General features: G+C 40.1%; 1 protein-coding gene across 2 annotated transcripts in view; it reads left to right on the top strand.

The window, feature by feature from the left end:
• Positions 1–13,503, top strand: part of tbx15 (T-box transcription factor 15) — a 55,223-nt gene that overhangs the window by 16,836 nt on the left and 24,884 nt on the right. For both annotated transcript variants that reach the window (XM_032568238.1, XM_032568239.1), the window contains exon 4: positions 11,362–11,533. In XM_032568238.1, coding sequence (XP_032424129.1) covers positions 11,362–11,533 — 172 coding nt within the window. The remainder of the gene's footprint in view (positions 1–11,361; positions 11,534–13,503) is intronic.

Genomic DNA, 13,503 nt, shown 5'->3' with positions numbered 1-13,503 from the left:
TGCGTGTGTGTGTGTGTGTGCATGCGTGTATGTGCGCGTTTGTTTGTAATACCTTGTGGGGACCATTTTCCTGACACATACTACATTGTGGGGACCCACTGCTACTTGTGGGACCAAAGCCTGGTCCCCTCAAGGAGAAACCCTGTTTTTGGGTCAGGGGTCAGATTTAGGACTAAGGTGTGAATTAAGTTTTGGTTAGGGTTACTCATGTAATGGTTAGGTGTTAGGATAAGGGTAAGGTTTAGGCTGTAGAAATGAATAGAAGTCAATGGAAAGTCCCCACAAAGATAGCCACGCAAACATGCTTGTGTGTGTGTGTGTTGGAGGATGATGTGTGTGTGATGGATCGCTCTGGATAAGCTATAAGACTGATATCCTGGCTCACAGTGCCGTTCCCTGAAGTTAGAGCCAGGAACAGGAAGATTGAAATGTATTCATCATCATCATCATCCCACGGAGAAAAAGCGGGAGAGCCAGCAGCGGCTGCCTGCGAACAGCACCACTCCCAACATGCATCACTGCAAAAGTCGGGATTTGGAAGAAAAGAGAGAGCACGACAAAAGAAAACAGAAGGCCGTTGCTACGGAGCCGAGAGGCAGACATGATCGATTGTGTGAAGAGGCTGAGAGAAGTGTGAGGTTCCTTTGAGATGCCGCAGGACGCTGACACAAATGAACCGAGTTGATATTTAGAGCTGCTTTCACAATTCTTGGCATCTGTTGGACAAAACAAAAACACAAAGCGAATACAGAAAACCTTAACAGTGGTGGTGCACTATTAGAAAAAACAAAATCCAACTTTTGGGAAGAAAATTAAATGTGAAACATTTTGTTTACTTTAAAATTCAACTATTCGAATAGCTAACAAATCCTAAAAGCAACCGAACCATTTCTTATTTACTTCAATTAGTAATAGAAGACCTTCTGTTTCCCTGATCTATAATATGATACAATCTGGAGCTCCGTTTCTCGTAGTCAGTCTTCAAAAAGGGGAAAGACGAGAATACACACCGTTCAAAAAGAAGGCAGTCTTGAAATGTCAGGAAGCCTAACTCTATCCCTAACCATAAGCAAATAAATTGCTTTTATTTGCTCAGATCTACATTCAGAGAAATAATTGAGTTGAAATCAGCTGGACCTGTTATAAAGCAAGGCTGAAATGAACCCATGTCTGTTATACAAGAGAAGGAATTTGATTTTCAATCCACTTTTATGGTGTTATGGTATTTCATCAAAATGTGACATATGATCAGAAAGGCAGTAATTACTCCTGCTGCTTCTGAATTTATTACACAAATGCACCGATTGCCATTGTGATGCATGGACACAAGCACATAACATACATAAAATATGAAGATCTGGCTTTAACTGATCAGTGAATCAGGTTGTTAGCTTAGCTCTGCAGTCGGTTACCATAGAAACACGCTACTCACAGCTATTAATTTTTAAACATCGAGGAGTTCCTGTAGTTTCCGTTTTACTCCAGATTAAATATTTACAAAAAAAGCTTCATTGGTCTTTCTCATAAGTGACGGTAGAAGTGTGGCGGCCTTCTTTCAGCCAGCTGGTCAACAGTGTGCAGCAACAGCCACACATGAATTAACTCCAGGACTATCTTTTGCATCTTATATTTAAACCGTATGAACGGCATGATGGGAAATTTAAGTGGTTTTAAATGAATACATTTTAAAACCTCTGTCTACGCTTCTGTCTAGCGGCGCTTCCACTGACCGTATAATTGCACAATTTGACACTTTGAAAACAAATCAGCTTAATGGAAACATTGCAATTTTGAAAAATCTCTTACATTTCTACAAAAACTCGCAACGCTATGATGAGGCGTTTCAAAGTTGGTTTATTTTGCAAAGCTGAAAACATTTTTCACATCACTAGTCACATGATCAGCAACCTGGACTTTGCCACTGATGTTCCTCAGAAGTGCTACTCTCATTTTATAGGAAATATCAGAAAATAAATAAAACAAAACGTGCAGCATTACGACAGGATTTCTCCAGATTTTGAAAAACAGCTGGACGGTGGTGCAGTTGGTAGCCCTGTTGTCTTGCAGGAAGAAAGTTCTGGGTTAAAATCCTGGCCTGCGTTGATTTAGCATGTTCAGGTTCTTTCTGGGTACTCCAGCATCTCTGTAAAAGGCCGATAGGTGTGAGTGTTTGTGTGTATGGTTGTGTGTCTCTGTGTTGCCTTGTGATGGACTGTTTGCTATTTGCTGCTGGCTAGTCTGAAGGAGCTGAGTGGGGGAGTTGCATTGGATGGCTGCGGAAGTTTGGAAACTGCAGCTCAGAGGAGGAGCTTTGTCCTCTAAGGCGGGGCTAAGTCCACCCAGATGTTTTGAACAGCTGAATGGGAGATTAAAGGATTTAGCAAACGTGTGAAAAAATCAAGGCAACACCCCAGGTATGTTTCTGATGAGGAAATAACATTATAACACAATGGAGAGCTAAAAAAAAAATTGATTTTACATAATACTGCCCCTTTAAAAATGACAAAAAAATAAATACATTACATATATTTTTGCAGTAATCTGAAGATCTTACCATATAACAGTTTTAAATGTAGAACATGATGGAAAATGCTTTCTAAATTTTAATAACATTTTAAACAGTTCTGTTTACTGTATTTATCAGAACACAGTACTATGCTTTTAATGTGTAAAACAGATAAGCTAATTTATTTTAGTTATTTTTTTTTCTAGTTAATCTTAACTATGACTACAAACACCACTGGCACGCACGGCCGACTTTTTACATATGCAAAAAGTGGACAGGGGTCAAACAACTCTGGGCAAAAGTGAAGGGAATATTTCATCTGTTGAATATTAACATCATTAGGTGAGATTTCCAAGCCAGACTCTGATTTCTTTTTGTAAAGTTTTACACGTTTAGATTTTAAAGTTGATAGATGAAGTTAAGTCCGTGATTAAATCTTACTCACAAGACTCAAATTTTTATAGTTATGTATTTAAAAAAAAACAAAAAAAGAAAAACTAAACTGCATTTGTCAAGTTCTTTGATAGAGTTAGTAGATTTAAATCCACCAGGAAAAAAAAAAATCAAGGAATGACAAGTCTTCAAAAACTTTTAAAGAATCAGACAAAACTTTAATTTTTATAACAACATTAAAGGAAATCCTGGAGGTCAATGTGTTTACAGTCCCCAAAATGTTAGGAATTTGTAGCTTTCATGTGTGTAATGAATTGATTTATCTTAATTTTTGTTTTACTGTTAGACCAGGCATTCACCAATCAGGGAAAAACTACTTGAATCTGATCTCTAACACATGGATTGATGCATCGCTGCTAACATTCCCATATTTGCTTTGATAACTCAAGGAGTTAAAAGATGTTTAAAACTTCGGCTTGAAACTGAACAGAAAAAAGGCTTAAAAGAAATTAAAACCCTTAATTTAGCCAGAATTACCTTGAAAATATGATTCTGATGAAGGAAAAAAAAAGCATTAGAAGTCTGCTGCATGTCTGAGATGAAACTTTATTGATGGGATTGAAGCAGGTCAGTTCAAATGTGTTGCTGTGCGAGAGTAAAATTTATTAAAGGCAACATAAGACAAAGATCCGTCACTTCCTCCCGTCTGCAGAGCAGATTTATTTACACCAGACTTATCAAGCAGAAATGAAAACGTTTATAAAAAAAAAAACAGGACGGATTCTAATAATCTCACTGTTACAATCAGATCATTTGATTTGACCTAAAAAAAAAACAACACAAAGTTTCCACCGGAGCGTTCTGTAGGCGTTCCGCTCTGCGGCGTCTCCCACCAGCAAACCAAGACATCATGGAGGATTTTTAGAGGCCAGAAAGGTCTTGTAAAATTAAATAGGATTTTCTTCCAGGCTGGGGAATTTACCACAGGGCTTTGTGAACCCAGCCGGCCTCTGTCACTGGTGTGTCTCACAGTGCCTGGGAGTTTGCCGCCTGGAAATGTGGGGCTTTATTGGGATCAGTCCTGCTTTGCACAGTGCCGCTTGCCCCGCTTCAGCAGCGCCTCATGGTACTGCTCATCAAAAGCTTACATTGCAGTGATTACTTATGCTGAACAACTTGCTTGGGAATGTTTAATGTCAGTGATTTTAGTGCCTCAATTTCTGTGTGTAGCAAAGCATTTCATAACTCATCTATTTGATTTGGAAACGCACTTACAACTCTGGAAAGTCTCTCATCATTATTAAAGATTCTAGCTTAAATACAATCCAGTTAGGACTGTTTTACCAACATATGAGTCCAAGTGTCAGTATAGCAAAACTGGATTCATTACAGATTTGACCCAACATGCTAAGTTAAGTTTTTAGCCTGAAAAGTTGGTTAAAGTGACCAGTGTCTATCATGGAGGCTACCAGAGGTTGAGTTACAAGAGATAATCCAAACTACTAACACATTTGCAACAATGCAGTTTCTAAAACAGCAAAAACTCAAAATTTATACTCAATATATTTCAACAGCTTAATATTGCCAATGGTGCATTCTGTTTGTGCTTGGAAGTTGGGTTTTCCACGTTTCTAGTTGACGTTTTCCCGTTGGGAGAGTCCGAAGTCACAGCTGCTAGCTTAGACTAGCTAGCTAAACATAGCAGCAAAACATGACTGTAAGCTGTAGTGAGAGTTAATTGTTTACCAACTATCCATACAGTTTGTGATTTATTAAACCAGCGTTACAAACCTACTGTGAAACATCTTTGTGAAAATGTTTTTTAAGTCTTTAACACACAAAAAAAAATAGAGAGAATTAACTCGTATTGCTAATGGTAGCTGGGGCTACGACATGTAGCAAATGTCACTGATTGTTGAAATTGGAAGAGGAATGTGCTTGAATCATGTGACATCATTCCAACGTCGGAGCAAAATCCTTCAGTTACCATGTTGACATGAGGGGGGTACTAGCTTGCGCTAATTAGCATCAAAAAGCTAAATTTGTTTTTATTAAGCAAACCCTTCCTCTTGAGTGCCATCAATACAACTCACCATGATTACTGGCATTATACAGCATTAGTTTACCTTTGTATTATTACTTATTTCAGGTTCAGTGAAGTTTAATCAGGTCGCCATTCAACATGGCCGCCTGAATGACGAGCTTCCTCGTCGTCTTTTCGCTAATCCGAAAAAACTCGGTTACAGTTTTGGACTCGGTTTTGCTAAGAGTCCCTAACTTCTGTCCCAACGGCATAAACCCAGTGTTTAGGTCGAACTAAGTATCAAATCTGACTCTCATTCTTCACAATTATGAAAATAAATGCACACACTCACATTAAAGACACGTTCACAAATGAGAAACAGCACTGCACCTGTGAGGGCAAACTGTGTCGCAAGTAAGCCACTCACCGCTTTAAAATCTTAATTTTTACAAAGCTTTAAAAAACTATATAACCAGTTTGAGAATGAAGGGAATTGTTAAGCTAAAATTAGTCACAATGACACCAGCTCAAGAATTTAAAGAAAAATAAAAAAAACTCTTCAAAAAAATCGCAGTGATTTTGTTTTTGTTCACCAGAATAGATCTTTTTCAGAGTTTACCAGAAAATTCATTCCATCCAAATTATCTACAAAATTTGATTTTAACCCCAACCCTCCATCCAGTTTGTGTGAATCTCTTATTTCTGGATATTATTTGTCAGATTACATTATGTGCTACCGGTGCTTTCAGGCCAACATTAAGGCCTCCAGAGGCCTGGTCCGGTCTGAACCCCAAACTGAAGGTCTGACTTAAACACGATTCTCGTATTAGTCACGTCAGCGGTGACCAAGAATGCTCTGAGAGCGAGAAGTGAAAGCTGAAACATATCGACGATTGTTGGCCTTCATTTATACGGAAATCTGAGAGGACACATTTGCTCTCTCAAAACTTTTTGGCCTTTTTTTTATGAGCCCGAGCCAAACATTCAGCCCAGGATGCTCACTCTGTCAGTGCAGTAACTCAATATACGGGCCGATCTCGCGTATGCCAGCCTAACCGTGGGCTGGCATACGCGCGCATGCTAAAAGTGCACAAACACGCGCTTTTAGCAATTACTTCTTGGAGCCACATGTGTGTGTGTGTGTGTGTGTGTGTTTGTGTATGTGGTAATGTAATATAGGGTGAGAATCTGAGTGCGCATTTCAGTTTAGTTTTGTCAGCTGTACGGCTTGGTGTTGGCTGAGAAGTCGTAAAGCTTGCCCTCCTTCCCCCTCCACTTCTCTCATCCCCATCTGTCCAGTAAGAGTGTCACATAAAGTCCAATCTTTATTGATCGTGCCGGTGCCAGATGGCGGATTTATGAAAGATGAAAGCGAGAGGACTAATCAGATTTCCAGTCCCGTTTGGGGGCTTGAGTTTCCTCGTTCCTTAACACTTTCCCTGCTACGCCGAGCGTAACCCTAAACAGCGCTCCAAACAGGAAATTGCAGGAACGCCTGGCACCCTTTGTTGAGGTCTGTGCGTCTGTGAAAGGGGGAGCGAGGGCATGAAGGTCAAAGGTCGCAGAGAAGATCGCGCCGTTGCAGTGACAATGTAACGGCGAAGACTTAGTTGTTTTTTTTTACTGTCCAGATATCTGAGTAAATTATTAGTTTTGCACATTTTAACCAAACTGAATTTTAATTACAAAGTTTTTTTTTCTTCTTATTTTCCTTTTACAAACTGTAGATCCCAATTTCTCAATTTCATTGGAAACCCTAAAACTGATCCGAAAAGCGATCACCAGCGGTGATAGTCTCACCGCTATAAACGTCTGTAGTTCCTTTCAGCCGAGAAGCTAACGCTCATTCTTCAGCTGGATAACGCAAGATAACAGCGGTACACGATTTGTATGACAGATAAAGTTGAATCTTATCTATAAACTACTTGCTAAACCGTCTTCAGTGGTAGATTAAACATCTTAATTTGAGAGAAATTACATTTTTCCCAACACAGATGCTAAACATATATGTATCAGTCATAAATAAGAACTGGAATAAAAAATAAAGCTGAAATGAAATCTGCACTTGTTTAAATACAAGACAGCAATATAGCGCAGCTAGGTGCTGCAGGAAGTTAGAAAAGTGAAACTTTGACGTGCAATGCAAACTGGTGGTGTCGGATTAGCAAAAAACTCCCAACAAACAAAACCAAGTTCTTATTATTTTCTCTTCCATAATCCAAACTAGTGAAACTTTTTAAACGTCTTCATTACAACTAATTAATAATTACAACTAATCTCGTGACCTTTGACTCTTTATGCATTAAGGCGGACATTTTCCTGTACAAAATGCGTCATTATCAAATTTACAATTGAAATAACATTATTTTTAGCATAGTATTTAAAAATTTAACAATCATTTTTCATGCAGCTGTTTATTTACATTGGCTATCGTCTTAAAGGGAATACACAAAACTTCTTTTTGTGGAGAACTTTACCATAATGACTTTACTAAAGTCAGATTTGAAGGTTTGTTCGTCTTTAAAAATGTACGGTTGCTGGAACATTTTCTTAGATTAAAACACAATGCAGATAAAAAACTATTAGAAAAGTTGATTCTGACATGGCTCATGTAATTACTTTGAACATAGTGCAGGTTTATAAAGTTTGATCTATTATCAACTTCATCCATTTGCTCTCAGCACATAGCACAAAAAAAAAAAGAAGTAAAAAACAAAAACAGACTTTATCAGGACGCTCACAGAAAATCCGTCTGTTCTGAGAGAGCCTCTCAGACTCTCTGGGTTGCAGATAAGGCACGTTTTATGTGCAGCTCATGTTTACAATCCATTTATATTTACATTTGTGCGGTTTAAAGCGTACATAGGAATACGTTGATGGAGGAGTGTAGAAAATGTGCACTTCACAAAAACACTTTTCTCTGCTGCCACGATGCATCTTCAGGACTTAACCCGCTCACTCCCTCCATGTCCATGTCCGTAATGTTTGCTTTAATTTGTTGTTGCACCGTCTTAACTGATTTTCTAGATAGAGTGCTTTGGAAAAGTATTCAGACCTGTAGATTTTCTTCCACATTTTTGTTGTATTACAAAACTCCGGGTATTTTAAGGAAACGTAAAATCTTAGCCAGTATTTTTGGTCTAGTTTCTATAATGCAAATATCTTAGAACACTTGAAATAAGACAGAGCTAACTCATAAGTAACCCTTTAATAAGATATAGGAGCTTGTTTTAAGTCAATTATTTTTGAAAAATGGGAAAAATGTTACGAGTGAAATAATCTGCCAGTGGAACTAGAACTAACACTTCTTCCTCAATATTAAGGAACTATTGACTTAAAACAAGCCCCTATGTCTTACTGAAAACTTACCTTTTGTTAGTTTTTATATATTTCATGTGAAATAAGATATTTGGACTAGAAACTAGACTAAAATACTTGGCAAGATTTTGCAACAAACCTAAACAAAGTTTTGATTGGGAAGTAAGAGGAAAATGATGAATTATTTTCAAAATGTAGTACGAGTATATGTGTTCTGAGTTCACGTTGGATACTTCCTGTAAACCACCATCCGCTGCACCTACAGCTGCAGGTTTTTTTTGGTCGTATAGCTCCTGTAGCGACATAATTTGTGTGTCGTTTGCAAAACCAGCTCAATTCCTGTAAGATTGGATCAATTTTGCAACTTCTAACTTTCTTGCATGATTTTCCCTATGTTTATCTCCATCCATCTACCTATCAACTCCAAACAGCTTCCCTGAGTTCCCATGCATCCACCAAGTTTTCCCCCATAGGAACAGCGTTCTCGGTGTCATGCAACACATTCCATGTCGCGCTTTGTTTCGGTCCCATCTGAGCCGAGCTCTTCGTTCCACGTTCTTGCTACAGTACATTTTACGACTTTCTTTCGACGACTTTCTTCGTTCCGTTCCCCCATTAAGGTCAGATTTGTGGACTCAGCAGTCAGTGCACGTCCTGTCAACAGCTCCACCCAGGGGGAGGAAGGGAGAGGGGTCCAGAGGGCCGGGATCGTCAAATCCAGGCCTGGAGGTTCGGTGACCTGCAGCTCTCAGATGTGTGCCCGGTTCAGCACACCTCAATCAAATGGCTGAACTACCTCCTCACCATGCATTCAAGTTCTCCAGAGTCCGGCTAATGGCCTCATTACTTGGCTCAGGTGTGTTGAAAGCGGAGGCACATCTGAGACCCGCAGGACTCCGGCCCTCCAGGTCCGGATTTGAGGGTCCCTGCCATAAAGGCCTGGGCTTTAAATTAGTGGTGGGACTCGAATCAGACTTACTGTTGAGTCAATTGGACGGTCTGTAGTTGATTAATTGAAGTATAAGTCAACAAAATAAGCAACATTTTCAATTAGAGGACCTTTTTTTCTGCTAAGTCATTGAATGAATGCACATATGATAACGATATTTATTGTTGTCAATGTTATTCAGGTTATTCACCAATCAGATTGGAGCAAAGTGCTATTATACCTATTCATCTTTCAAGTAGTACAGAAACCCTAGACCATTCATAGAACCTATTTAGAAATGTGGACGCTAACATTAGCATCGGGGACATCTGTGCTAGTTGCTACATGTTTAGCACTGAGATGCTAGGTTAAGAAAAGATAAACCTTTCTTAGTCCCACAATAGAAAATTTAAGCTGTACAGAAAAAAACGAGACATTAATAAGAAAGAGGAACAGAAATTAATAACATACTAAACAGTACAGTGTAGAAAAAAACACCATACAAGCTAAAGCTAAGCTGTAAAGATAGTCTTGATTAGCTCTGCTGATAGGCTAACTCCTTTAAGCACAATAGTCTTCTCCAGCGTCCAATAAGATCTTTTTTGTTTTAGCAACAATTAGCCCCCTGTGCGACGAGAGAAGCATCTTTGTCATCCATTGTTGCTTGCAGATGTCGCTTGTGCGTTGGATTTACGGATGTACCAGAAACACGTGAATCGTTATTTATCAATCAAACTTAACACATTAAAGTTTTGGCTGTGCTTAAAAGTTTTAAGAACTTTATCCCTGGTACATTCTTTGGCTCCGTGTGAAAAATTGTTCAAAACTATTTGCCGTTTTTCTTCAACTTCGCGATCATGCATATTGCTTTGTCTTGCTCTGTCGCGTGAAATCCCAATAAAATACATTGGAACGTACGTTCATATCGTGACGAAATGTGAAAAGGTTTCAGGGCAGTGAAAATGTTTGGAAGACCATTTCTGATATGCCTGTGTGGGGTGAGAATGTGACCATCCTGGACCAGAAATATCTTCTGCCATGTGTGACGTTTGTTTTCTTCTTACACACATATGTGGGTTTTGCTTGTGGCAGAATGTATAATTTTTTGCCTCTCTTTTGTGTGTGTGTGTTAAACAGGGTGGTGCAGCCCTTCGAAGGCTATAACAAAAGGCCCAAATGAGCGTCTTGTCCATGTTTCAGCAGTGAGTGATGACTTTGGCAGAGACGCTGCAGATAAAACACTTTCAACTGAGCTCAGGGCCAGAACTAAAAGCAAACAGCTGTGCTCCTCAATCTCTCCCTCTCTTTTCCCGCACTTATTTCCAGCCGTACTCTGCCATTCTTCTTCTCCTTCCCCTCCCTCTTACTTCTTCTACCCCTCCGTTTGCTTTATTTGCCTCTGAGTTTCTCTCTCTACAAGCCTCCACGTTAGTTAGCCTCGCTCCACTCTCTACCGTTGTCGCTACTTTCTTTGTCCTTTTAGTTCTTCCTCCTCTTGTTATTTTTCTCCACACCAAGAAACTAACTGAACTCCTATGTTTTTGCAAAACTAACACTAACAATACTTACTTCTTTTCTTTTTTTTTTATTACTCTCTGCTTTTTCCCCCTCCCCATCTTCCTGCTGTTTAATGGGTGGAACTCCCCACAGTACCAAAACCTTGTGCACAACATCATCAAATATTATGGCCACGCTTAATTGAAACTGCGCAGCCGAGCGTGTGACTGCATGTGGGTTATTTTATGTTGGCCTTGTTGAATATTTTAAGTGGATTGGAGAAACGGCGGACTGGATTATTATTTTTTTTTTTTGACGTTTAGGGTTTTTTTTTTCTCGGCAGAGAGAAACAAACTCTTGACGCCTTTCCAGGTTTTCAAGAGCAGGCGTCATAAGAACCAGACCGACCGTGAACTGACCTCAGTGAGGTGACATGGTCTACGTTAGAGCGTCGCTAACGTTACGTCAAATCTTAACACCGGGTGCTAACAGAAGCATCAGAAACAGGCATACAAAAAGGAGCCGAAAATAGTTTTGGTAATGGTGATATATTAAAATATTAAACAAATAAATAAATATTTCAGATTTAGCCGTCTTTATTTCAAGTCAAACATAAACTTTATAACGTGTTTTAGTTGGGTTGTTATCCAGATGTTCACGCTGCGGTTCTTGTTTTTTTTTTTTGGTTTTGTGCAGGTACGTGTACCACAGCTCCAAGTGGATGGTGGCGGGAAACGCGGACTCCCCGGTGCCGCCGCGGGTTTACATCCATCCGGACTCTCTGGCTTCAGGAGACACCTGGATGAGGCAGGTGGTCAGCTTTGACAAGCTCAAGCTCACCAACAACGAGCTGGACGACCAGGGACACGTAAGAAAACGTCTTTCTTTTTTTTTTAAAACCCCCCACGTCACCCGGTGCTCAGTGTTACGTCATCATTCACGTAGTTTGAGTCGATGTCCGTAATGTTCTAGTAAGTCCAGCCAGCAATTCCATTAAATTCAAATTCAAATTCAAAATTACTTTATTGATCCCGAAGGGGAATTTTGGTGTTATTGTGACTCATATTAATTCAAATTCTTTAAACAGTTGTTGTAGGTAGTGATGGCTGTGGGCATGAAGGGTCTCCTGTAGCAGTCTGTGTTACGGGCAATTTGAAGATGCCTCTGACTCTGTTTCTCAATGGCAGTCTCATTGAGATGATGGTCAGGGTTTCCATCATTGTCTTGATTGTTAGTACTATTATTATAACTCCTGACTTCCTGTTTCCTCAATTCTTTTATCCCCTGTTCAAAAAGGGAAACACAAGAGAACGTGCCATTTAAGTGAGGCCTATGTCTCATAAAGTAGGTTAAAAAAAAGAGTTGAAAATGGTTGGAATGCTTAAAAATGTATGGAAAGCCATATTTAATTTCATTACCAAAACACAAATGAAACAAAACTCCCTTTCTGACAGCTGTGTCAAACGTTTTGCAGTGAGACTGCACTAACGGCTTTTTATCTCCTCCAGAAGAAAAAAGCGGTGAAGTTTGAGCCTAAAATCGTCTGATTCTGGTTTAGTTAAATTAAAGTTAACTGTCCTGAAGTGGGTGGGGAAAGAACGCCACAGCAGAGTTTTCTACATGTTCTGCCTCTCCGTGGCTCTACGTCAGATTCTACTCAGTCGACCGCAGCGTCCAGCTTCACCCGACAAACTTTTGCTCTCCAATGTTCAATCTGTGATTTTCATTTCCGTTCCCTTTTGAGTCTCGCATGGTGCCGGAGCTGGGTTAGCCGTCCTCGGATGGAAATCTTTTTCTGTTTTTTTTTTTATGCATTTGCATGAAAGGAAACTTGAAAGGGAATATCTCCGTGAACCCGATGCGTTCGTGACTCACACGGCCGTCAGACTTGCTCAAAATCGATTTTCTCTCTTCTGTGCCACACGCCGCCCTCCCACGCTCTTTTGTCTGTTTTGAAGTCCGCGTCTTGTACGGGAAACATATTAGAAGTCTGGAATTTGAACCAGTGTGCTGAATTTAATACATAATATTTATTCCCTCTATGCAGCACAAGGATTTTGTTATAAAACGGTTCGGGTAAAGGCACATAATGACTGAAGTTGATTTGTATTTCACTCAAGCAGCGACGCAGCTAGAACTCGAAGTCTCACCGCAATATGCCTGATTTACTGCCTCGCTCACAGGCAGCCAGTTACAAAGGTAGTCAGCTGAAGTGAGTTTCTTAGTGGTTCTTGGCCGCTCCGAATGGATAATGTGGGTTTCATAGGTGCAATATTTAACCGTAATGCACCAAGTAAAATCATCAGCTCTTTGATTTACTGCCCTCCGTGTATCTAATCAGGCAAAGCGACTCAGAGGGCTCCGTTACCGAAGACAATCGGGACCCTGTTCGCATTTTGCGCCGACCGGGATCCTCCGTGATCTGCTTGCCAAGAGAACAGCACCAGACGCGGCTGATCAGTCCACATTCACAGGCGGCCTGCTGCAGCAGGATCCACATCAGGTTCTGGCAGCCAGAATGCAAATGAGTCCTGGACATGATTAAAGAACCGCATACCGACCCGACGTGAGTGCACTCATTCTGTGGAGTTACAAACAGGGGGGATTCTTCTTCTTCGTCTGAATTCAAAATAAAAGCATCTATGGAAACCCATCCATCCATCCATCCCTGAGAATAAACTGAAGGGACAAACGGCCCAGTCAAAGGGATTCACCCGCATTTTTATTTAGAAAGTTTTCCTCTGCTGTGTTATCTGGCTGAATCACAACAATGATGCAAAGTAAGAGCATTTGCACTGATTAGACCTCAGTTACCTACTAGCCCACATTCCCTGATCA

The sequence above is a fragment of the Xiphophorus hellerii genome, chromosome 7 (assembly GCF_003331165.1).
Source record: "Xiphophorus hellerii strain 12219 chromosome 7, Xiphophorus_hellerii-4.1, whole genome shotgun sequence".
Lineage (NCBI taxonomy): Eukaryota > Metazoa > Chordata > Actinopteri > Cyprinodontiformes > Poeciliidae > Xiphophorus > Xiphophorus hellerii.
Note: the sequence above shows the minus strand (reverse complement) of the source record. Positions and strands in the feature narration are given on the sequence as shown.